The sequence below is a fragment of the Podarcis cretensis genome, assembly GCF_951804945.1.
Source record: "Podarcis cretensis genome assembly, chromosome: 8".
NCBI classification, from domain to species: domain Eukaryota; kingdom Metazoa; phylum Chordata; class Lepidosauria; order Squamata; family Lacertidae; genus Podarcis; species Podarcis cretensis.
In genome coordinates, this window is record NC_137177.1 from 29,500,378 (window position 1) to 29,526,330 (window position 25,953).

At 40.4% G+C, this 25,953-nt stretch overlaps 1 protein-coding gene across 2 annotated transcripts in view; it reads left to right on the forward strand.

Moving 5' to 3' along the window:
* RUNX3 (RUNX family transcription factor 3) overlaps positions 1 to 25,953 on the forward strand; it is a 164,722-nt gene that overhangs the window by 18,384 nt on the left and 120,385 nt on the right. Inside the window, exons 3-5 of one of the 2 annotated variants that reach the window (XM_079987783.1) lie at positions 15,934 to 15,999; positions 16,086 to 16,218; positions 16,589 to 16,688. In XM_079987783.1, the coding sequence (XP_079843909.1) occupies positions 16,631 to 16,688 (58 nt within the window). In that variant the 5' untranslated portion in view covers positions 15,934 to 15,999; positions 16,086 to 16,218; positions 16,589 to 16,630. The remainder of the gene's footprint in view (positions 1 to 15,933; positions 16,000 to 16,085; positions 16,219 to 16,588; positions 16,689 to 25,953) is intronic. The other variant, XM_079987782.1, reaches the window with a different exon arrangement.

Sequence of the window (25,953 nt, forward strand, 5' to 3'; positions counted from 1 at the left end):
GTACACACTGAATACCATCTAGTATGAAAGATTCAAAACTTCTAATGTGATCTATGAAAGCAGGGGCAGTGGGCATTCAGAACAAGGTTTAAATGTTTCCTGAACAAATTCGTCACTTCTTTGGACTCCCTCACGTCTCCCGCTCGCACTTATATCGTTACAAAAAAATTTTCCAAGCAAATTACCCACTTGTTTGCAATCTTATCTCCGCTCATTTAAATAAAAACCTAGCAATTCTCCAAAAAGTTTGTATTTTCCTTAATCTCACTTATCGTCAAATTCAGATCTAATTCAGTGGTGGGCAATTATTTATGATCTAGCATAATGACATGGACAAGAATAGACCAAATTTGGATTTCTAGTAGTCTGGCGTCAAGAACAAAAAAAGTAGAAATCTGCCCAAAAACGTGCTCCGACCACAATGCGGTCAAGATGGAGATGAAACTAACAACAACTGGTTCCTTTAGATGGAGAATGAATGACACCCTATTCAAGGATGAAGAGATCCATAAGAAGGCCCTTAAAACATTAAAAGATTATTTTGAGATCAACAGGAAAACAGATGTGGAAAAAAGAATAATCTGGGACGCAAGCAAAGCCGTGATGCGAGGTTTCCTAATTCAACAAAATTCTATTAAGAGGAAGCAACAAAATGAAAAGAAGGAAAAAATTTTAGAAAAAATAAAAGAAGGAGAGAAGAAGTTGAGGTCCAAACCAAAGTCTCATGAGATTTTGAGAGAAATAAAGTTTCATCAGATGCAATACATGGAACTTATGAACCAACAAATAGAATGGAAGATAAAGCAAATGAGACAAAAAACTTTTGAATCAGCGGATAAATGTGGGAAACTTCTGTCATGGCAATTGAAAAAAAGGCAGAAAATGAACACGGTAACAAGTTTAGAAATGGATGGAAAGATTATCCACAAACCCAACGAGATCAACAATTGTTTTCAAAGCTTTTTTAAGAAATTGTACGCACAAGGGCCAACCAACGAGCAAGAAATAGAAGAATTCATTAGAAAATACGGTTTACCAAAAATCTCAGAACAAAGTAAAAGGATCTTAAACGAGGAAATAACAGAACAAGAAATAGAGGGTGCCATTCAAAATATGAAATTGGGAAAATCACCAGGACCAGATGGCCTGACGGCCAAATACTACAAAATGCTGAAAGAATGGCTGATACAACCATTGAAGGAAGTTTGTAATGAAATTTTAAAGGGGAAAAAGGCACCTGAATCGTGGAAAGAGGCTTTCATCTCACTTATACCGAAAACAGAGACTGAGAAGAACCAAGTTAAAAACTACCGCCCTATATCTTTACTCAATGTGGATTACAAAATTTTTGCAGACATTTTGGCAAAAAGATTGAAAAGAGTGTTGGCAGATGAGATTCATAAGGACCAAACAGGCTTTCTCCCAGGTAGACATATGTCAGACAATGTGAGGAACATTATAGACATTTTGGAGCTGCTGGACGTTGACATTAATAGGAAGGCAGTTTTGATTTTTGTGGATGCGGAGAAAGCCTTTGACAACATTTGTTGGACTTTTATGAAAAAGAATCTCCAAGGGATGGGGGTAGGACAAGGTTTTGAAAACGGTATAGGTGCAATATACTCTCAACAAAAGGCCAAATTAATTGTAAATAACGTGGTAACAGAAGAAATACCTATAGAAAAAGGTACACGACAGGGATGCCCAATATCCCCTTTGCTTTTTATATCGGTCCTGGAGGTTTTGTTAAACATGATTAGAAAGGACCAGTTGGTTAAAGGAGTTCAGGTCGGAGTTAGACATTATAAATTAAGAGCATTTGCAGATGACCTAGTATTGACTTTGCAACAGCCAGACACTAGTACTAAAAGAGTATTAGAATTAATTGAAACATTTGGTCGAGTAGCAGGTTTTAAATTGAACAGACAAAAAACGAAAGTGTTGGAAAAAAATTTAACAATGGAAGAAAGAGAGAGTTTTCAGAATGAAACAGGTTTGGAAATTACAAAAAGGGTAAAATACCTGGGGGTAAATTTAACATCCAAGAATGTGAATTTATTTAAGGATAATTATGAAAAATGTTGGTCAGAAGTTAAAAAGGATTTGGAAATATGGTCAAGGTTGAAACTTTCCTTGTTAGGCCGAATTGCTACCATCAAGATGAATGTATTGCCTAGAATGCTGTTTTTATTCCAGACGTTGCAGATTGTGGACAAGATGGACTGTTTCAAGAAGTGGCAGAAAGACATATCAAAATTTGTCTGGCAGGGCAAAAAGCCCAGAATTAAATTTAAGATTTTAACTGATGCAAAGGATAGAGGGGGGTTTGCCCTGCCGGACTTAAGACTTTATTATGAATCAGCAGCTTTCTGCTGGTTGAAACACTGGCTACTTCTTGAGAATACTGACATTTTGGATCTGGAAGGGTATGACAATAGTTTTGGTTGGCATGCATATTTATGGTATGACAAGGTAAAGGTGTATAAAAGTTTTAAAAACCATATTGTAAGGAAAGCATTGTATAACGTTTGGATTAGATACAAAGACTTGTTGGAAAGTAAAACCCCTAGGTGGGTGTCACCAATGGAAGCTAGGGAAGTAAAAAAGCTTAATATGGATTCTAAATGGCCAAAATATCATGAGATCATAGATTATGATGGGGAAAGGGTGAAACTTCAGAGTTATGAGAAACTAAAACCTAAGGTTCGAGATTGGTTGCATTACTATCAGATAAATGAGACGTTCAAACAGGACAGGGAAATAGGATTTCAGAAAGAGAAGTCAAAATTAGAAACAGAATTGTTGGAACCCAATACTAAGAATTTATCAAGAATGTATAACTTGCTGTTAAAATGGAATACACAGGATGAAACGGTGAAATCTGCTATGATTAAATGGGCACAAGATATAGGTCATGATATTATGTTTGCTGACTGGGAACAGTTATGGACCACCGGTATTAAATTTACTGCATGTAATGCTTTAAAAGAAAATATTATGAAAATGATCTACCGGTGGTACATGACCCCAGTCAAGCTAGCAAAAATTTATCATTTGCCTAATAATAAGTGTTGGAAATGTAATGAGACTGAAGGCACTTTCTACCACCTTTGGTGGACCTGCCCAAAGGTTAAAGCTTTCTGGGAAATGATCTATAATGAAATTAAGAAGGTCCTTAAGTGGACTTTTCCTAAGAAACCAGAGGCTTTCCTCTTGGGTATGGTGGGCCAAGTGGTGTTAAGGAAGGATAGGACTTTTTTTATGTATGCCACTACAGCAGCAAGAATTCTACTGGCAAAGTATTGGAAGACGCAAGAACTACCTACTCTGGAAGAATGGCAAACAAAGGTGATTGACTTTATGGGACTGGCTGAGATGACGGGCAGAATCCGGGACCAGGGGAAAGAGACAGTGGAAGAGGACTGGAAGAATTTCAAAATATATCTTAAAAATAACTGTAAAATTGAGGAATGCTAAGATGTCAGGGGGTAAGAAGTAAAGAATTGCAGCAGTAAACAAAAAAAAACTTAAGAAATATTTACGAAAAGGAACTAAGACAATGGACTTAAGGGTTGCTAAAGAATTTTTAAACAAGGATGCAGGGATGGGGAGGTATGGGGAAGTCAAAGAAAAAAGGCTATGAACCGATGAGTATGAAGTTATATTGTGTTATACTGTTCTTTATTTTATGTGTGGAAAATTAATAAAAATTATTAAAAAAAAAAAAATAAATAAAAACCTAGCAATTCTCCAAAAAGTTTGTATTTTCCTTAATCTCACTTATCGTCAAATTCAGATCTAATTCAGTGGTGGGCAATTATTTATGATCTAGCATCCTTCTTAACATTCAACCAAATTACAATATTTTTGTAAATAAATCTTGAATTTCCTCCAGTCTTCCTCAACCCTCTCCTGTCCCAGGTCTCGGATTCTACCAGTCATCTCGGCCAGTTGCATATAGTCCATCAGCTGCATCTGCCACTCTTCCAGTGTGGGTAGATCTTGAGTTTTCCAGCTCTTAGTATTCAAAAAACTTTAATAAATATGTGTATATATATATATATATATATATATATATATATATATATATAAAATGTTTCCTGAACAACACTATACTGCTCGGTCAGGACCATTTGAAAGACTGTCTAGCCCCAAACCAATTTAAACATAAAAAAAATATGAAGGGAACATTAAGGGCTTCAAAATTGTCCATCAGCAATTAGCAACTGGACAGCAGAGTGAGCAGGCACAAAGTTTGCCAGGTCAGCTTTTCTTTCCCACCCTGCTGTAGAGATGGACAAATAAGTAATATTCAACTTCTTCGTTTTAATTCAATTCAGTCATAAATTCAGTTCATCTCATTTTTAAATCAGTTTGTGGATTTGTTTTGAAGTCTGCACAAAAATTCACATGCATTTTCATACATATTTCACCTACTTTTGCCTAATATATGCATGTTTGCAAGCAATTTTGCCTAACATAATGTTACTTTTACTGATATGTGCATTTTTGTGGGCACTTTCCCTTAATATACATATTTTGGTTGCACAACCCCGCGTTGAAGATTGACACTCTTTGCTTTGTTGATCTACGCAAATATATCTCTACAATGGTGAGATGTATTAGATTTATACTCAAAGGTCATTGTTTCTGAAGCTAAAACAATATAAACAAATTATCATATGCAAGTATCTGTTTTCCTCTTTTGTCATCTGTTTTCGTGAAACAGTTCCTCCTTTTGGCAATATATAACTGGCCACCATAATGAAGAGGACTCTACAGTATTAGTGAGTCTTCCTTCCAAACCATGCGTAGGTAATCTAAGGCCCGGGGCCCAGATCCAGCCCAATCGCCTTCTAAATCTGGCCCGCGGACGGTCTGGGAATCAGCGTGTTTTTACATGAGTAAAATGTGTCCTTTTATTTAAAATGCATCTCTGGGTTATTTGTGGGGCATAGGAATTCGTTCATCCCCCCCCCAATATAGTCCGTTCCCCCACAAGGTCTGAGGGACAGCGGACCGGCCCCCTGCTGAAAAAGTTTGCTGACTCCTGTGAATCCAGACCTTTTAGGTGGGAGTGAGGAATGTTGGGTCTGGGGCTTAAATGTGGCCATCTAGGCCTCTCTGCCCGGCCCTTGGGATTCTTACCAGTTCACACACACCTTCCCATTGCACTGCTTTGCAGCTTCCTTAAGTGTTTGTGTCTGGATGGAATGCTTGCCTGGATGGAGAACAGAGAGGGTGAGTGGGTGTCTAGAACCTATCTCACTGTACAAAGGTTATGTTCACATTCATTGCTGGGCCTGCTTTTGCTCTTGACTCCAGCCACCGCTTGCTCTCAGGTTTCCCAAACGGGTATGTGGCCCCTTTGGCTCCAAAATAGTCCCTATCCCTGCTTTTAGGGTTGAAAGGACAAGGCTGGAGAGGAAATGCCCCAGGAAGCTGGTCCTAACACCCAGGGAACATCAGGCCCTCCAAGGTTTGGCTCCCTGCCATTTTGGGAAGCAGAGAAGGTCTGGCAGAATGTCAGTCTCTTGTTTAGACTTAGTGGTTTCCTGTGGCGTTTTGGTTAGGATGGCAACCACAGCAAACTGTCTGTCCCCAGACTCATCTGCGCCAGTCTCTCCCTTGGCACGCCTGTTTTGTAACATAAAAAAAAAAAAAATATCAAAAAAATCTACCCCTTTGTTTTAAATAGAAAGTCTCCATTTGCCAACTTTATATGTATTTTGTTGTTAAATACCCTTACCAACTGTATGAAAAAATGTAAAAGTATATTTTTAAGGTCTATCTAAACTGGGAATTTTAAATAGCAATATTGCTTCTTTCCTTCCATTTTAAAAAGCCAATCTGGAGAGATTTCTAAAAAGTTTGTGTTTGGTTCAATAGGGCTGTGAGTTACCTGATTAAAGGAATTTTAGGATAAACTATGTGTTTAGTCAGTCAAGTGATGCATCAATCTATTAACTCAGCGTAAATTTGATTTTGACAACACGACGAAAGACTTTGAAAGTGGGGGCAGGAGAGCCTCATTGCTTTAAGCTGATGCATGCATGGGTCACAGAAAAAATAAGCTTTGGGGAGGCTTTCTCTCACACAAAGGCAGGGATGAATCTCCTAATATAGCACTTCTAATTTAGATTATTTTATAAGTATATATATTGAAAATGACTTTTTAAAATATTAAAATCTACTGCCCAGTTCTCTGAGGCACCTTTTAGGTAATCAAAATATTTTTACTCCAACTGGTGACTTTATGAGCACTGCAGTCCAATGATGCATGCCTATTTAGAAGCAGGGATCATTAAATCTGTCAATTTTGCTTTCTCCATTTCTCATTTTTACAGTTTTGTTCAGTTCTCCACATTACCAAATCAATTTGCATTAAAAAAGTCTTTATGAAAACACACCAGCACTTTCAAGCAGATTTCTCCTACTGTTTACATTTTAATGCAATTATACCTAATATACATGTTGTATAATGCCTGTTTGTGTGTTAGTGTCACAAATATATGCATTTTTATGCACACATTACTATTATGTATGCATTTTGCATATATTACTTGATTAGAGAACTACACTGCAAAATTCAGAAAAGTGAGAATTCCGAAGATGTGTGTGTTTCATTTCATATATTGAATTATGTAAGTGAAATTTCACCTTTAACTGAAAAAGGTGAAAAGTTCACCTTTAACTGAAAGCTTACTTGAATTTGTCCCCCATCCCTAGTCCCAATTAGGGATCTTATGAATCTTACAAATTTACACTTTCTGGATCAAAATGTGAACCAAAGTACATCTATCCTTTGAAATTTGCACTTTTCCAAAATGTTCCGAAGCTGCTTTGCAACCCACAGTTGTTTACTGAAATGCATATATTAGGGGAAAGTATGCATAAACATGATCTTAGAGAAAATAACACACCAAAAAGAAAGAAAAGAGAATAACATACAAAAATGTGTTATATTAGGGGAAATCGAGTTCCAAAAATATGTACATTAATCAAACCTGCATACAAAAATGAATTTATTAGGAGACGATTACACTAAAATGCTGAAGAATTTTCATGAGGATTTAAATAAATAAATCTCAAACTGCTGCAGAAATGTTGCGAATTGAATTTAAGGTTGGTGAAATGAGAAACAGAAAGCTCTGCTTTTCCATCTCTATTCCCAATAAGTGTACAAAGGATCACAGCAATTCCTAGGTAAAGATAAAGGACCCCTGGACAGTTAAGTCCAGTCAATGGCGACTATGGGGTATGGCGCTCATCTTGCTTTCAGGCCAAGAGAGCCAGCGTTTGTCCACAGACAGCTTTCTGGATCATGTGGCCAGCATGACTAAACTGCTTCCGGCACAATGGAACATTGTGATGGAAACCAGAGTGCACAGAAACACCATTTACCTTCCCACCACAGCTGTACCTATTTATCTACTTGCATTGGTGTGCTTTCAAACTGCTAGGTTGGCAGGAGCTGGGACAGAGCAATGGGAGCTCACCCCATCACAGGGATTCAAACTGTCAACCTTTCAATCGGCAAGCCAAAGAGGCTCACACGTAAGCCCCATGGAATTCAATGAGTCAGTCCCATGTATGTACATAGGCGTTAAGAGATTTGCAGCCTAAATCTGCAAATATCCCCAAGCCATTGCCTCCCATTCCTGCTTTAAATGCTTTTGCTGGTCCCATCTGGTCTTATCCTGGCTATATTTGAAACTTTGACGTAAACGGTTTGACCTCAGTAGGGATTTACTTCTGAGTAACCTTACATAGGTATGGGCTATAAATATGTGAGCAGATCTGTTATACATCTAGAGATGTGTATGGAATTTAGAGAGTGAAATTTGGGACTAGCTGTTAAATGCCATTTAAGTTCCCTGGTACAGTATATGGATAACATATGGGATACCCACCAATTTCTACACCACATAATAAGCCCTTAGGGTTGACTCCATGAGCAAAACTGGAGTGTTTAGTTTTTGTTAAGACACACCCATGGAAAAAAATGCAGTGATTTAACCAAAGAGGAGGGGATTTCATTGCCAAGAAAGGGGAGGAAAAAACCCACACAATTGCATGGAAGCAAAGTCTTCAACCCCTTAAATACCTTTCAGATGGAACAGGACCCAAAAAAAATCCTGGTAAGGTTTGTGCCTGTCAAAGTTTAGCAGTTCTAAACAGCACAGATCAGGAAACAATTTAAAAAAACAACTCAGTAGTACCTATAATACTAAATGCTTTTAACATTTACTGTACTCTAAACAACTGTCTCATAAGGCACATGAGAGTATTATTATCCTCATTCTGCAGATGAAGGGGTGAAAAAACACTTGCCCGAGACCATTTGGTTTGTTTGTAGCTGAGGAAAGAATTGAACACTCTTAGCCATTACACACTCCTAGTCACTACAATTACACCAGTGCTGTACCACATGGACAGGCGACTTGGGGACATACACCAGACAGGCTCTAAGTGTGGGAGGCAGGCCTTCCTAGGAGGGCATAGATGAATACCTGGGAATATGTAAGCTTTTGCCTCACCTGTCTCTTCTCCACATGTTTGAGATGGAGAAGCAGGTGTTGGTAGCCTCCATCTCCCATCAACCCTAGCCAGCATGGCAAATGGTTAGGGACGATGGGAGCTGTTGTTTGGCAACATCAGGAGGACTTCAGGTTTCCCACCACTGTTTGCAAGCAAAGGGTTCTGAATTAGTGCTAGAAATTAGTGGTGCAATCAGAGCATTTTTGTATGCAATGTTGTCTAAAACACATGCCTGCAATTCTATTTTCCCTAATATAATGTATTGCATTCAACTAACTTTTACTCCTAGTAGTCCCACTGAAGTTAACAGACCCACGTTAGTCATTGCTATTCATTCCAATGGGTCTACTCTATGTAATAGTAGGTTGACTGCAATAAAATGCATTTTTGTACTTTATATTTATTAATATATGCATCTTGACACTCAGGGAAGTTTTTAACGTGTGATATTTTATTGTATTTTTGCTTTCTATGGAAGCCGCCCAGAGTGGCTGGGGAGGCCCAGCCAGATGGGCGGGGTATAAATAATAAATTATTATTATTATTATTATTATTATTATTATTATTATTATTGCACACATTATAGGCTGGAGAACTGCAAAATTTGGAGAGGTGTGCATCTCAAAGGATGGCTGTGTTTTGGCTTGCATATTGTTTGGGGAAGTGCAGATTAGGCTGGTTCACCTTTAAATGTGAATTGAATAGAATTTCTCCCCCCTCCTTATTGATATTCCGTAAAAGGACTGGCTTAGACTTAAGGGAAACCATCTTAAACAAAAATATATTCAATAAATATCAATATACTAGATGCTTACCTAATTTCAGTTGGTAACTGATTCCAGAGGGCATGCACCCTCTGTATGTAGGATTAAGCCGACAGAATGATTTACCGTATTTTTCACTCTATAGGACACACTTTTCCCCCTCCAAAAATTAAGGGGAATGTGTGTGCGTCCTATGGAGCGAATGCAGGCTCCTTGGCTTCAGCGATAGCAACACGAAGCCTCCGAAGCTCAGAGGGAGCGCAGCGAAGCCTCTGGAGCGCAGCGGGACCTCATGATGCGCTCCAAAGGCTTCGGGTTCCTTTTGCTGAAGCCGGGAGAGCAAGACTCTCCTGGCTTCAGCAGAGAGGGAGAGCTGCGCAGCGCCCCTTCAGCGAAGCGGGAGGAGAAATGGAAGGGGCTCTCTTTCTCCTGCCACTTCGCTGAAGGGGCGCTGAGCAGAGGGGGGGAAAAAAGGGGATTTACATTTAACTAAATATAGATACAGTACTGGAAGTACTGGAACGGGTTACGTCTGAGTTTCGGCAGTCGTGCATGTGCAGAAGTGCTGAATCGCAACCTGCATGTGCGCAGACGCGGGTTGCAAACGCTGTGGGTTGTGAACGTGCATCCCGCATGGATCACGTTCACACCCCGAGCGTCCACTATAAATCAATTTAAATGAACAGAGAAGCAAATACATAAACATTGCACATGTGTGTTTTAAATTTTGAACTCCTATAAATATTGCTGAGTGAAGGACCCTTTAAAAATGAAACTCTGCTGCTGTTCTCTCCCCCCATATTCCCCTCCCCACACATTTTTGAGGTTTTATGCATTCTGGACATGTAAGGTGAGGAGAGACATGACCTCTGCTTCACAGCGCTGTGCAAAGTTTGAGGAATTTTCTGCCCCGTCATCGTCGCTTCCCTTGGCTGTCCGTTAAGGCCTATCAAAGGAGTCGTGAACATGACTCGCAGCTCGGCATTTTTTCCGGTGTTACATGGCCAGCCAGGAAGATACAATGTGGAAAAGTAGGGACCTGAGAGTGTTCGCGCTGCGGTTTGAACAGGAGACAGGGAAACGTTGTGAAGTCTCATAGACCCTTCTCTGTGCATCTCTGAGGCAGATGGTCGAGGGATGGCCAGATAGTCTAAAGGCTCTTTTGCTGTTTCCCTTCCTCCTCCCCCCCCCCGTCCCTTTTTTGTTGCTATAAAATCATCAGTGTAAACCTCTCCCGCTGCCAATCCCTACTTTATTTCAGTTCCTTTTAAACAGCTGAGCCCTGTTCTGTAGAAACGGAGGATAATTTCCCTTAACGTTGAAAATAATTACAGAAAAAAAGTGATGGCAACCCTTTGCTCTATTCAGCCCTCAAAACCAAGGCATAAGACCTGGGGCATGGAACGTTTTTCAGCCCAAGGTTTGCATTCCCTTCTGAACAACTTTCTAAAGGCCGTGTGCCAGTGATGGATAGAGCAAGAATGACCGTGCCCCATATCAAATGGGGGGTGCCTTTTGCGTGGTCGCACGCAGCGCCCCCCCCCCCGGATCCCATGTGGCTCCTGGCAGTATGGGCTGGTTTTGCACACCCCAGGCTGGATACCTGGAGGTCTCTGCCTACCTCAGCCAATTGCCCAATCCCGCCTGGGGAGGCGTTGCCAGGGGATTGGCCAGGTAGGGGGAGGGACCACCCTCCCCACACAACAGAGGGTGGATCTTACCTGGGAATCGTCAGTTGGCTCCAGAGCTTCCTCCACCCTGCCTTGCCTCAGTTAAGCCTACTTTTGCAGGTTAACCTCTTCTCCACAGGTACGCGGGCGCTGCTAAGTCATGGTTGCTGTTGAAGGGCCGGAAAGGAATTTTCCTGCATTGGCAGGTTTTGCCTTCCCCGTAGCAAAACATCACAACTTTGGCAGTTTCAGGCCTTGGGCGGAATTCTTTAGTCTATCTTCCCTAAATGGGGGGGCATGAAGCATTGGGGGAGGCATTGGCCATACGCTGAGAGGTTGTCATTGCTCTCCCCTGCGATGGCTGCGAAATGGGGGGGGGGTGGGCTCTCTGCTTGAACATATGTTCTCCAGAGCCAGCCCAATCCCCACACATTCTGGATAACCCTGATGTCCCCCAGATCCCTGGCTGGGCACTGGGAAAGATAAACGCCCAATGCCTGAGCCAAGATCTCCCTACATCTGAAACTTTATAAAGTTGTGGCCAATTTTAATCCCATAGCACGTTGTCTTGAGTCATTATTTCACTCGGGGAGTTGCCTAGGGTTGGGGGGACTCCGCCTGTCCACGCAAATGTAAATGTTACTTACATAGAGCAAGCTTCTATCCTCCATCCAGACAAGGAATAGGCATTTTCAGAGTTCAAGGCCATATTCCAGCCTTGCCAAAACCACTTGGCTTTGAAGTGGGTCTAGTGGGATATGTGGCCTGGGGTGAGACCCAATGACCAGACAGAGAGGTTTGGGGGGCGGGCTGCATTTGGCCCCCAAGTTTTCCACTGCTAGAGAAGACTATGGCAACCCATCTAATAAGTAGGTCTGTCACCAAATTAATGAAATAGCAATGCAGCCAGGTTCATCTGGAGTCAGAGGTCTAAGTCCCAATGAGTTCAATGAAGCTTACTCCCAGGCAATAAAATACAGGACTTCTTTGGTTTATTTTCATGAGGAGACTGCAGCCTTAATACACCTTGATCTGGGAGTAAATCCCACTGAGCTCAACATGAATTTTTGACCCAACTTGTATAGGATTGCGTTTAGTCACTGATTTCCATATATTTACAGACCATGTGCTTTATGGTGTTTTATTGCATTTTTTTTATTGTAAGCTTTATTGTAGACTTCCCCAGTTATTTTTTATATATTGAAAGGCACACACAAGCATGAGAATAAAAATGAATGGTTTTGAAGCAAGAAGCATTTTTGCTTTTTAGGTGAAGCATTGATAATATCATAGCAGGCATGGGAGAGGCACTCCTTCTTTGTGAGAGACAAAGAGATGCTTCTTTTAAAACAGTGCTTTCCACCTGTAGTTTGTGTAAGTTCTTGCTTTAAGGAAATGATGTAGAGTCAGCCCTGGGGTTATTTCAGGCCAGGATCCTTGGAGAATTGACTTAACTCTAGGGTCAGAATTAGTCTATATTTTTATGCCCTCAGTTTCCTAACTCAGCAACAAAGTTCACAAGTCTTTAACTTAGCCTTATCTTTTTACAGAGTTGTTTAGGAGGATGGGTGGGGAAATGAAACGCATCTGTTAGCAGCACCTTGATTCCCTTGTAGAAATAGCAATGTTCATGACTTAGCCACAGCCAAAGCCAAGAGATTTGAAAAAAAGGACTATAGTATTTATTCATCTTTGAAGTTCTGTTTTATTTGAATAGATTTCTTAATGTTAACAAATTTGTCTGATGGCTTTATAATTTTTGTGACTTCCTATCCAGTTTGGACAGAAACCCCTCCCCCAAATGACTAAAAGTGGACTTTCCATAGCTTTATTTGTTGGCCTTTGCTTCTCTGCTTATTTTGCTGCTGTAGTTCTTCAGAACTTGTCTGGGACACAAGCTGGAGAGACATGCAAATTGGTATGGGCATATGAGCAGATGTCTGTCTGTCTGCTTTCATGCCAGTGGCAGGCCAGTGCCTAATTTAGACATGGGGGAGAAATTTGATTGAGTTCTCATTTAAAGACATCCCTAATTTGCACTTCCCGAAACAACACAGAAACCAAAATGGAGCTATCCTTGGAAATTTGCACTTCCCCAAATTTTGAAGTGCAGTTCTCCAGCCAAATAATATGTAAACACACACACACACACACACACACTATAGTAAAGTGTACATAACAGTGCACATATATATTAGGGAAGCTAACCTACAAAATTGCATTATTTAAGAAGAAATTGTTCTGCAAAAATTCATGGGATAGAATGAGATGACTGGATGCTAAGGTAGAAGAAGGCAGTGTTACCACTTCAGACTGCTGTTGGGTAAAAACATTTTTGAATGCTTCCTCCCTATGCTTGGAAAGAAATGATTACCTGCAGTTGGAAAACAAGCAAGGAGGAGGACGGTAACAACATTTGGGGCTTTTTACTTTATGGAAAATGCAAGTAAGGGAGTGACTGATGGGGTTCTACAAGTAGATACAGGGTGTCATCCATATAACTTGGGGACATCCACAAAAACTGAATTTTGAAAGACTCTGGACAGACAAAAGAAAGTACAGTGGTACCTCGGGTTACAGACGCTTCAGGTTACATACGCTTCAGGCTACAGACTTCGCTAACCCAGAAATAGTACCTCAGGTTAAGAACTTTGCTTCAGGATGAGAACAGAAATCGTGCTCCGGTGGCGCAGCAGCAGCAGGAGGCCCCATTAGCGAAAGTGGTGCTTCAGGTTAAGAACAGTTCCAGGTTAAGAACAGACCTCCGGAATGAATTAAGTACTTAACCTGAGGTACCACTGTACACCTTTACACAATGTATTTAGTAAAACTCTGGAATTTGCTCCCACAAGAGGTGGCGATTGCCATCAACTTGTATGACTTGAAAAGATTAAACAAATACACAGGGGATAAGGCTATCAATGGCTACTAGTCATGATATCTATATTCTCCCTTCACAATCAGAGGCACGATGCTTCTGAATATCAGTTGCTTGGAATTATGTCGGTGGTGAGAGTGCCATTGTGCTCAGGTTCTTTTGGGCTGCTTGTGGGCATCTGGTTGGCCACTGTGAGGGCAGAGTCCTGGACTAGCATTTGACCTGATCCAGCAACCATAGTAGGCAAAGGGCTCTGCTAGAACCTTTTTCCCTGGGGTGATAGTTTTCAACTTGACAGGCAGATATTCTGTTTTCCAGCCTTCCAGGGTGACCCCTCCCACTTCGGATTACAAACCAAGTAGATGCAGCCCCAGATGCAGTTTGTTTTATCCATGGGAAGTCACCAGCTTTGGACCGACTCTGAGTAATAGGCAGCAGGGAATTAGTCCTGGGTTAAGAGTCGGAGGGGCCCAGGGCTAACAGGAAAGTGGAGCCTACAACGTATTCCCAGTATGTGCATCTATAACAATTGCATATGGGAAAGGGCCTTAGCTCAGTGGTACAGCACCGGCTTTTTATGAAGGAGGTCCTAGGTTCGTTCCTTGGTATCTCTAGGTACAGATGGAAAGAACCCCTGCCTGAAAACCCCTGAGAACCACGGCCAGCTAGTGTAGATAATACTGAGCTAGATAGTCCAGTGGTCTGACTAATTGTAATGTGGCTTCCTGTGTTCCTTCCCCATACCTCTGAATGAATGACTGCAACAGTACATCAGGAAGGATAATTCATTTTGTAACTTAAGGGTTAATTTTGTTAATGTTAAAGTCAGGATGGGGGACAGGTGGGGTTGTTGCTTAGTAACCAAGCAGAGTGGCATAATGCTCACTGAGCTATCTATTGGCTGTGTAGTTCTGAGGGAGTTTTTTCTCTGTGTATATGATTGTGTGCCTCCCTGTTATGTATAAGGCCTGAACTATGAAACCTCTGTACAGTGGTACCTCAGGTAAAGTACTTAATTCGTTCTGGAGGTCCGTACTTAACCTGAAACTGTTCTTAACCTGAAGCACCACTTTAGCTAATGGGGCCTCTTGCTGCTGCCGCGCCACCGGAGCACGATTTCTGTTCTCATCCTGAAGCAAAGTTCTTAACCTGAAGCACTATTTCTGGGTTAGCAGAGTCTGTAACCTGAAGAGTATGTAACCTGAAGCGTATGTAACCCGAGGTACCACTGTATTTATTTCTCCTCAGTTTATACACTGTTTTGCTCCATTTCCTCAGTAAAGTGTTATCAAGACTTTTCTTGATCAAGATTTTGTCTCTGCTATATAAGTGATTTTGCTCTTTATTTATTTGTTTATTTGTGTAAACATGCAAAGCTGCTTTAGCCTGATTCAAGCCATCTAGTTCAGTGTCCTCTCTTCTGAGTGACAGCAGCTTACCAGGGCATTCAGCAGAGTGTTTTCCTCCCACCACCAGCTTCCTACTATCCCTTTTCACCAGAGATGCCAAGGATTTGAACCAGAGACCTTCTGCACACAGACCATGTGCTCTGCAAGTCACTGCAGTGCCTGCAAATTCTGTGCTTTGCACTTTTTAAAAGGCCACCGTTCCTGCTCTTCAGCCTTCGATGTTTATTCTGCTGCATGTGCTCCATATTTTTTACTTAATACTAATTCACAGAAAATCCCTCTGAAGAGGAACCACCCATCAACACATATGGAACTAGTCTTGGCAGCAAGAATAGTCACTCATAGAGCTGAAGGTCTTAGAAAGCCAAAAGGGGGAGAAAAATAAAACAAGATACAGACAAGTGGTAAATGTGGGAGAGAAAAAAGCAGTTAGGAAAGCGAAAACCACTGAATATTAAATGGGCGGCGACTTCAATCGGAAACCTGCAGTGCTCTTCCTGACTCCCTTTCCGAGGGCAACAGCATCAATTCATGAAAAAGGAAGCCCAATCCCATAGCAGCTGAAATTCTGCTTCTTCTCAGTGCCATTTGTTATAAGCTGTGAATGAGTCAACAAGGCCTCCTGTGAACCAAAAATGTTCTAAACCAGTAATTTTAATTTTTTTTTGAAGGAGAGAGAAAAACCAAGAAGAACCCACAAAGATATTGCAGGGCCTGGTGGTGACATCACAGATCAGGTGACTCTGTTCTTCCAGTCAACAAATAATGATTTAGAGTCATCTGCATCTCAGAAAGTAGGGTTGACTTTATAACACTCTTTCAGGCCTCACAGGCAACCACAGAACCACAAGCAGACTGCAATCAACAATTTAGAAGGAGTACCCGAACCTCGACAGGGAGGTTTACCTCCTCCTCGTGTTTTTCCACACCAGCCGTGTGTTTTGGATCTGCATAAGGTGAGTTCCGTTCATTCATTCATTCATTCATTCAGTATTTCATTCATACATTTTGCTTTCCGTACTTCCAAGACATTATATTGTTTTTTTTCTTTTTCTTTTTGGGGGGTATGTGTGTGTGTGTCTATCTCTTTGAAAGCTTAGTTTGCCTTCCCCTCCCCTTTCATCCTAATGACGATCCGGCGCGCATATGCTTCTATTGAGAAACTTGTGGCTGAACATTCCTGTGGTGCTGCTGTGGAATCGGATTCTTGGTTATAAACAGGCACAAAACTTCTTTTGATTTTTTCCCCTCTTCCCCCCTTTTCACTTTTCTTTTTGCATTTCAGTTTAAACTTTTTATGGTTTTCTTTTTTGTTTGTTTCCTAAGGAGTGTAAGGCTCGAAGACAATCTGGGTTGTAGATTTGGGTCATGGCTTCCAACAGCATATTTGATTCCTTTACAACCTATTCTTCAACCTTCTTGCGTGGTGAGTACAAATCTTTCATCCTTTCCTTCGAGGCAGGAAACGCCGTTGTTTGTCACTCAAGGGAGCTTAAACTTACAGCCTCTTTTAATAATCCCATTGGCACATCTTCAGTTGGATGTTCGCTCTTTGCAAACAGGGTGGTAGAGGGGAAAATCCCCCCCCCCCTTATGTCTGGATGATGCTTAAGGGGAATCCGTGGCAGGAGGGGATGGTAAACTTTCTACCTCTTTCTGGATTGTGCTTTCCCAATTTATTTTTGGTGCCTGGGCTTTGTGGATGTGTGTGTTCCATCAAGGATGCTGTCTTCCCATTCTTCTCGAGTGCCAAGAAAAATGATAGTCAGCTGAAGTCTATGGGTTGTATCAAGAGACTAAGTCAATTGAACTTAAGTGCCGATGAAATAAGTCATCATAACTCATCTCTGCAGCTTAATATGGATCTGAACCTATGAACATGATGGGATTGCAGTTTTCTGTTTCGTTGAGTTCATGGTTTTTGCATCTACAAATTTCCCACCATGGTTTGATTGCATCTAAACTGTTAGACAGACCCTATGAGTGTCTGTTTTTTAATATAATATCTGGGCTTAATATTCAGCTAAGGTAGAGTGGAAGTAGACTGGAGAAGAGCTTTAAAGGCTGGTAAGACTGACTCAGCCTTTCAAGCCATCAGGGGGGTTTAGTTGCTGAGGACACAAAAAACTTGGACCAGCTGAGCAACTGACCACATTACTTGCTAACGAAAATCCCCGAGGAGGCTTTCTAGCACAAACCACTGAAATGGGAATGGGATATACAGGAAAACGTCCTCAGATGTTGGGCCCTCATTCAAGGCACCCATCCCGCTCTTGGCTCTGTAGTCTTTTGATTGTAAACCAGTTTTCTCTGGGGGGTGACCTTAATGGTTTTAAATGCAGTCTAACGTTTGGGGAAATGCTACATCAGAATATTGTATTTATTAACTTACTTAGTACTAAAATTTGTAACCCTGCTTTTAAATCAAGTTATCCAAACAACTAGCAAGAAATATAGATGCGCAGTCAATATAGACAAGGAAAATCCCTGTACAAGAACTAGCAAGAATCTTGGGTAGTATTCAACTAAGTTTTAAATGAATTAAAATAATAACATCAGTGATGCTAATAGTAATCATGATGACTTACTCATTGTAATTGATGAGCATAACTAAGTTGACCCCTTAATTTAATGGTTTACTCTGAGTAAAACTTTGTTGAATATCACTCATTGTCTCCTATTTCTGAATCTTTCCAAATTCATGTGACCATTTTGTATTTTTTGGCTGGCATCCAAAGAGATGCTTTAGGCACCTTCAAGGCCCCCTGTGTACACCCCCCCAAATAAAAGTGTGGGAAGAGGGGGTAGCACATTCTCCCCTTCCTCCATCCCCAGATCATGTCACAAATTATTCTGAGAATTCCTCTTAATAAGGACCGCATGGGGGGCGGGGAGAGCGTTCTAGAGCTCTTTTTGGGGTTTGTAGAGCATGTTGTCTGGTTTTATGTCATTTTGTCTCTCTGAGCCAATCCACCCTGGGCATAAAGAATTCTGCTGGATCAGACCAAATATTGAAACAATGCCACATTGTTTCTCCCTTAGCTGTTCACTAGGGTCATTTCAAAGCTCACAAACAGAGCAAGTAGTCAACCTATCCTTCACTTTTGCTTGCCTACAGTGTCTGGTGGTTCCATCTAAGGGCCAACATGGCTACTAGCCATTGATAGACTTCTCTTCCTCCTTCTCTAGGAATTTGTTTCATCGTGCTTTTAAAAGGCATCTAAAGTAGTGGTCATCACCATGCCTTCCATTAGTTTTAATTGTGTGATTTTGAAATTGTGATTCTTTCTTTCTTTCTCTCTCTCTTTTTTAACCTGTTCTCAAACTGTTGCTGATCAGCTTCCTAGTCAGTTTCTATAATATTCTTCTGCAAAGGAGAGGGAGGAAAGAACAACATTGGGCTGTATCAAGACGAAATTTACACTTAGGTCCTATTGAAATCAAGGTGAAAAGTTAAGACTGGGGGTTGAATTTGCAGGAACTTTTGCATCTCTTGCTATTAGAATTTCCTAGTTCATAGTTGGCTCATTTCTTCACTCTGCTTGCAAACAACCTTTTAACTTGACCTAAACTTGGGAGGGGGGGAGTGTTTTGCAGAATTCATATAACTGACCTAGAAATATTGTTCTGAGAACTACTTTTGCACCTAAAATAAGTTCTACTTATGATAATCATTGAGCGCTGTCTCCTTCGGAGGTATTATGCCCCAGGGTCTTGCAGCGTCAGTGTTCTTGCCAAATGAAGGTTTTTCTTCAGCTCACCTTGTGCTTTTATTAAAAAAACAACAACACCTTCCTGCCATTTGTTTTCACCTCCACAAAAGACCAATTGTTTCACTCAACTTAAAAGGACAACTCATAGTTATCTTTTGATCGTTTAGCTTTGCTGTCCTCCTTTTTTTGTTGCATGTGTGCTGCTCTATTTATTTAAGGGATTTTTTGGTGTGCTTTTGTCTTATCCAGCATCTTCATTTGTCATTTTTGTTCTGGTTAGCCCATTTTTATATTGCTCTCATTTTACTCATCGTCACCATCTAATTCGGCCTCCAGCCCCTTCCACTAATCCCTACCTGCCGGCCCCAATATTTTCTCCTGGGACCACAGACCCCCTTGAATCCTTTATAATTATTCATATGAGTAATGTAGGATTGCTCCAGCCAAGTAATGTGGACAAAAATGTCTATATTAGGGTGAAGTGTGCATATACATTCGTGACAATAATGAGCAAAAATGCATTATATTAGGCAAAAGATATTATTATCACTATTACCTTTTCTTTGTACGTGTATTTAAGATCCTGTATGATATATATGGATTTCAATAAAGAAGATAAAAGTGTGTGTGTGTGTGTGTGTATGGCAAAAGTCATCTGAAAAACAATATTTATATTGGGCAAATTGCATGAAAAAATGTGCACATTAGGAGACATTTAAGCTAAAATATTGAAGAGTTCACTAGAACTTAAGCAACAACAAAAAATATGTGGAAATGCGGAGAACAGTATTTACAACTGGAAAAATGGGAAGCAGAGAGAAATCTAAATTGACAGATTCACCAAACCCTACCTATGGCAAGCAAATTTCCCTCCAGGCAAATTAAGATGGAGGGTATCTGGAGTCTCACACAGAAATCCAGCCGGCAGAACTTTCCTGTACCTAGAACAGACCCAACAACATTTTAAAAGTTTATAAGGACAGGAAGCCTGGCAGATACAGAGGAGGTAACCCTAAAGCAACCATGAAATTGGGTTGACTTGAATCCAGTAAGAACTGCTCAAGTTTAAAGCTGAGAAGGCAGGAGGTTGTTCTTCCTTTCTACTCAGTGTGTGTTTGAATACTATTCTCCGAGGAAAAGTACCAGAAAAAATATTGCGGAGTTTGGCCCCCAATTTTGCCCTGTTTCCTAGCTGTGTTTGTTGGCTTGTTGGCTGAGCGCATCTTTTTCTTGGAAAAGAGCAAAGTGTAAGAAGAATCTGTGAATCTGTGGGCTTTAGATTTCTTTGGAGAATGCTATCAATTAGTAGAAGTAGTATATGCTTTATCTGGGTTGTAGCCAGTGCTAGTCCTACTCAGAGTAGACTGACTGAAAATAATCGGCATGCATAACATAAATCCATTCATTTAAATGCAGCTATTCTGAGTAGAACATAGTTGAATGCCACTTTATCTATCTAACTATGGATTTGTGCAACATTAAGAACTGCCCTCGTTGATCAGGCTGAAATCCCTCAAGTCCAGCATCTCACAACAGCCCTCCTTTGTTCATCTGCAACATCAGGCACTCAGAGGCACAAAGCCACTGAAATTGGTTGTTCTCTTTAGCAATCCAAAATAATAATAATAATGATAATTGATAATAATAATAATAATAATAATAATAATAATAATAATAATAATAAATTTATACCCCGCCTATCTGGCTGGGTTTCCCCAGCCAGTCTGCGTGGCTTTCAACAAACTATTAAAATACAATAGTCCTTCAGATATTAAAAGCTTCCTTAAACAGGGCTGCCTTCAGATGTCTTCTAAAAGTCTGGTAGTTGTTTTTCTCTTTGACATCTGCTGGAAGGGCGGTCCACAGGGCGAGTGCCACTACCGAGAAGGCCCTCTGCCTGGTTCCCTGTAGCTTTGCTTCTCACAGTGAGAGAACCGCCAGAAGGCCCTTGGCACTGGACCTCAGCGTACGGGCAGAACGATGGGGGGGGGGGAGACACTCCTTCAGGGATACTAGGCTGAGGCCGTTTTGAGCTTTAAAGGTCAGCACCAACACTTTGAATTGTGCTCTTGCCCAACCAAACAACACCATCCATGCACAAGAAAAGGAAGGTATCAGCAAGCTTGGAGAAATCCCAAGGTTTGCAGAAGTACCCGCCCTGAAAAAAAGCCCTTAAGCAGGGAAATGGAATGGGGGAAGAACCCTCCACAATAACCTAATGAGAGCCCCAAGCATGTTCAGAAGTCACAGAATGATGGCTGACGGTTGGGAGGAGTAAAGGGAGGAGTGGAAAAACAGGGTCAGAATAATTGAATTAAGGAATTCTCTGCTCACATCCTGAGCAGCAAAACTATTGGAAGGCATGGGTCTACACAACATCATTTTGTTGCAGGTCCTTGCCATGGCAGAAAAAGCCATTGAGAGATCATGGATTTAGCTAATTCTAGTAGAAAGTAGGGAGGGGAAAGAAATTTGCTTTAGCATTTTAGTGAGAACCTCGATAATTTGCATATTCTCGCTACTTTGAATGTTACCAAATGGGTTGGGTTTTTTCCCATTCATCTAAAAAAAGGTGTACAAAAGTACATAATTAGGGGAAAGTTTGCATAAAAATGCATATTATGTGTGAAAATAATACACACAGAATGCAGTATATTAGGGAAGGCTGCTTGCAAAAATGTGCACATCAGGCAAAACTGCATTTTAAAAGGTGTGTTTTAGGAGAAATTTGCACTAAAATGCTGACAATTTTTTTATGAGGGTTTTGAAAAACAACAACTGCAAAGTGATAAAGAAGTATAGTGAACTGATTGTAGGATTGGAAAAATTAGAAACTGAAATTGACACAGTCGTCCAAGTGAAAAGCAATATACATTTATTTATTGTATTTCTGAGTCACCTCATGCCCCTGCTTTACCTAAATATGTGGCCACCGCTGTATATTAAGCTCAAAAATTCCATCTGTTAATTACAGTGGTACCTCGGGTGAAGTACTTAATTCGTTCTGGAGGTCCGTTCTTAACCTGAAACTGTTCTTAACATGAAGCACCACTTTAGCTAATGGGGCCTTGGGCTGCCGCCGCGCCGCCGGAGCACGATTTCTGTTCTCATCCTGAAGCAAAGTTCTTAACCCAAGGTACTATTTCTGGGTTAGCAGAGTCTGTAACCTGAAGCGTATGTAACCTGAAGCGTATGTAACCCGAGGTACCACTATATGTTATATGTAAAGAAGTTACTTGTTTTGACTAAAATTAGAAAGAACTTGTTTTGAAGGCCCCTCAGTTTCAAGTATGACTTCTATCAGGACATTCTCTGCATCATTCATACTTTTTTTAAAGTTTCTATTGCCTTTGTTAACTTAAAAAAGAACCCATAGCCCCAAATACCTTTTCTCATAAGGAAGATGCTCCAACCGTTTGATCATTTACCGGTAATCCCTGCCCGTTAAAAAAAAAACCTCTTTTCAGCTCTGTTTGCTTTTGCAAAAGATATCTGTTTAAAAATTATTTTTCACAGCACAAAACATGCTCGGATTTCTTACTCTATTATGCAGATATTGCAGTGGAGAAACTCTGGGTACATTTTATGACGCCCAAAAGAATTTGTTGCTTTGTAAGCATTGTTTATTCATTTATTTCCATTTATTAATAGCTTCCTTTGAAACATCTTGGTGCAGTGTAACAATTAATAAATCAACAGTAAAAACACATGTATTTTTAAAAATCCTCTATAAAAACAACAAATCCAATACAAATCTAGAATGAGGTAAAATCTCCACTTAAAAGACTTCTTGATAAAGGGAAGTATTCAATATGTGCCAAGAAGAAAACAGAAATGGCACCTGCCTGATAATGTAATTGGAGCATTAACAGAATGTAACCACAACTGCATAGTACAAATTTGAATTCAATTGAAATGGCCCTATTTTCAGCATTGAATGCATTCCAAATAAATTTAATATATTGGATGCCAAAAAGTTAGGAAATCCAATCAGTGTTCTGAGATTCAGAGTTCAAACTGTGGGTTTCTAATTGACCTAAGAAGTTTTGAATCTCAGCCATAATTTTTGAGTATTGGTGGAGATATTTTGGTGTAGAAAGGTCAGAAAAGTGACAGCAAAGTACCCACCTTTTTACATCAGTGAGTTTTGATGTGAAGTTTGTATCTTGGAATTTAAAGGTTGAAATTGAAACTGTTTCTTCATCTCAACAAATCAGCCATGTTTTTCATTCAGTTAACAATTAGCTTCAGCTTTAAAAAGCACAGAAAAACCTATTTGTTGGCCTATATACTTTTCAGTCTGTTGGCTACCCAGTCTAGCCTAAAGTTGTTTTGAGTAATTGAAAGTGAGTATAGCATCGTGGCTAAAACACAGAGCTATGATTTGACTTGGGAGTCCCCAATTTGAAACTCGCTTCTGCTATGAACATACGAGGTGCCTCTAAGGTCACCCAGCTCTCTGCCTCAAATCCATTTTTCAGCCTCAGTCTCCTCACCCCCAAAAACATATAATATGGGTATAATAAAACTAAACTAACCTTACCCTGTTGTAGTAAGGATTTTGTACATGAGGCAGTGAAGTTGTGCTTTGAACCCTTGAAAGCGATCGGGGTGTGTGTTCGTATGTGACTGAGAACCCGTGGTCAAAACTTCGGACTTCCTTTGTTTATTTGCTTTTTATATTTTTAGCACGGCAAAATCATTGATTGTTTGATTGACTAGGTTGATTATGACTTACTGATATGTAAGAATCCTTTCTTAAGGTTGCATGAACAAGGAATATATAATTACAAATCAAAGATTACCAGTTATCTCATTCTCTTTCTTGTCCCCAGAACATTTAGCCATTTGTTACTACTACAAAGTCTTTGCCTGCAAAACTGCAGGTTGTTCATGATAGCCAAATCTGCCAGTTTGACATAGCATTCCATCAGTCTTGTAGTCTGCTTCCTTTTTAAGTATACAGCACAGATTACTTTAGCTGTGGTCGTCGTCATCCTGTGTAACAGCAAATTCAAGCAGAAGTGATAAAAACACTTTGGGGTTCATGGCTGTCTCTTAAACTGGTGTAAGAGGGGAGGAGATTCAGACGGCACTTCGCCGATCTAGGGTTTAAGATGTAGGGCTGCGCGCTGCGGCTTTGAAATGGAAATTGAACTTCAATAAAGACTTTTGTACATTACGACAGCCTAGCGTTGGTCCTCTGTGAGCTGGGACCTAGAGGCAGCTCTGACAATGGCAATAACCTCTTTCAAAATTGTATTGATTGCTACTTGAATATAACTTCTCTGTCCTCTTCCTAAAAACAATTGAAATAATATTGTGCTGGAACCCAGAGTATTTAAAAATCAAATCAAATTGTACGATGCCAAGCACATAGGAAATACTTTTATAAATATTACATCATGCTATCTAAATGCTAAGTATTATTATTAATTGAGCTGAAAGTGTTGACTCGGTTTAACTTATCCAGCCATTTTCAGGTGGTAGTATAACTGGGTTTACAAACACAGAATCTCAGTATGATGTGTGGGAGTTACACAACTTTCAGCATGTTACTTGTTTGGGTATAAAATGAATATTTCACATATGGGGAGTGTGAAGTAGTGAATATAGGCTGAAACATGATTATAGATCTTTAGAGCACTTCTGAGGGTGGATGTAGGAAGTGTCATTAAAGTGGTCATTGCTTGTGGTACACATAGTGCCCCCCCATCACTCTCTCTATTAAAAAAAAAAGACATTTCTATAGTGCTTCAAAGAAATATTTGAAGGAAATTAGCACCAAGGACCACATTGCTGCTATTGATGTGGGCACATTTTCATAAGATTGTCACAGGCACCTGATGAACATTGTGTGTGATTACAATGTTTAATCAATGAATTAGTCAGATTGGTTTATTCGAAACTTTTACATAGCTAAAAAGGTGTCTCCAATGAATTTGGAAGCTTAAAAAAAATTAAATACATAGTTTCTGACTGTATATTTATTGTATGCTGATCAGATATTGTTACTTGTGTGAATATGTTTGGTTGCTGTTAATTTTCTTCTTTTTTTACTTTATACTTTACATAGTTTATTCTTTCTCATAATAATAATAATAAAGTGATGACAGGAAACCCCCATTATATTTCATACAAGAGCATAGGAATTTCTCATCTCCCCTTTTCTCACAAGAAGGAAAGAAAGCCTGTTTGGGGATGATGCCTGCCATGATGTATGTGTGCAGGATCTAAAAACAAAGGAAGGATGCACCTTCCACTAGAAGTATCTATCTAGCTGCCTATGTATGTATTTAATATATTTATATCATGTGACTCACATTGGGACTACTAGACCCCAAAAAATCTAAGCAATGAGGACTAAAGTCGTTTCTGGGGTGCCTCCGGGATTAGGGGCCTGAAACTTAAGCTTCATTCGTTTCATAGGAGTACTGCCTCTATGGTGGCCAGAATAGTTCCTCCTGAAATTGCATGAGGAAATTACTTTTTTAAAAAAAATTAAGGCACACACCCTCTAATCCTGAATCCCCTCCCCCACTCATCAGTGGCGGAGCTTCATGCTCCGGGGGTGGGGGTGGAGAGAAGGCGGGGCTGGCGCACATCCTGGGGGTGGGGCAGCCGCGATGGAACCCCCCTGGGATCGCGCTGCTGGGGGCGGTGAGCTCCCCCCGCACTCCTCTTCCTCCGCCAGTGCTCGTTATAAGTATGTAAGAGTATAAGCAGCACTTTTTTTTCTGGGAGGACGCAGGGGTACGCATACCCCTAAACATTTTGTGCTTTTGTTCATTTACTGCATTTATTTTCCCTGGTTTGAACTATAAAATGGTGATTTTCTTGAGTCAAAATGAGAGCACCCATCAACATATATTTTTTTTAAGGAAAAAAAAGCACTCAGTATAAGATACTGATGCGTGCCGATTAGATCACTTAGATCTATGGAACTGGCACCATCTGCAAGTGCCATGCAATGCCCAA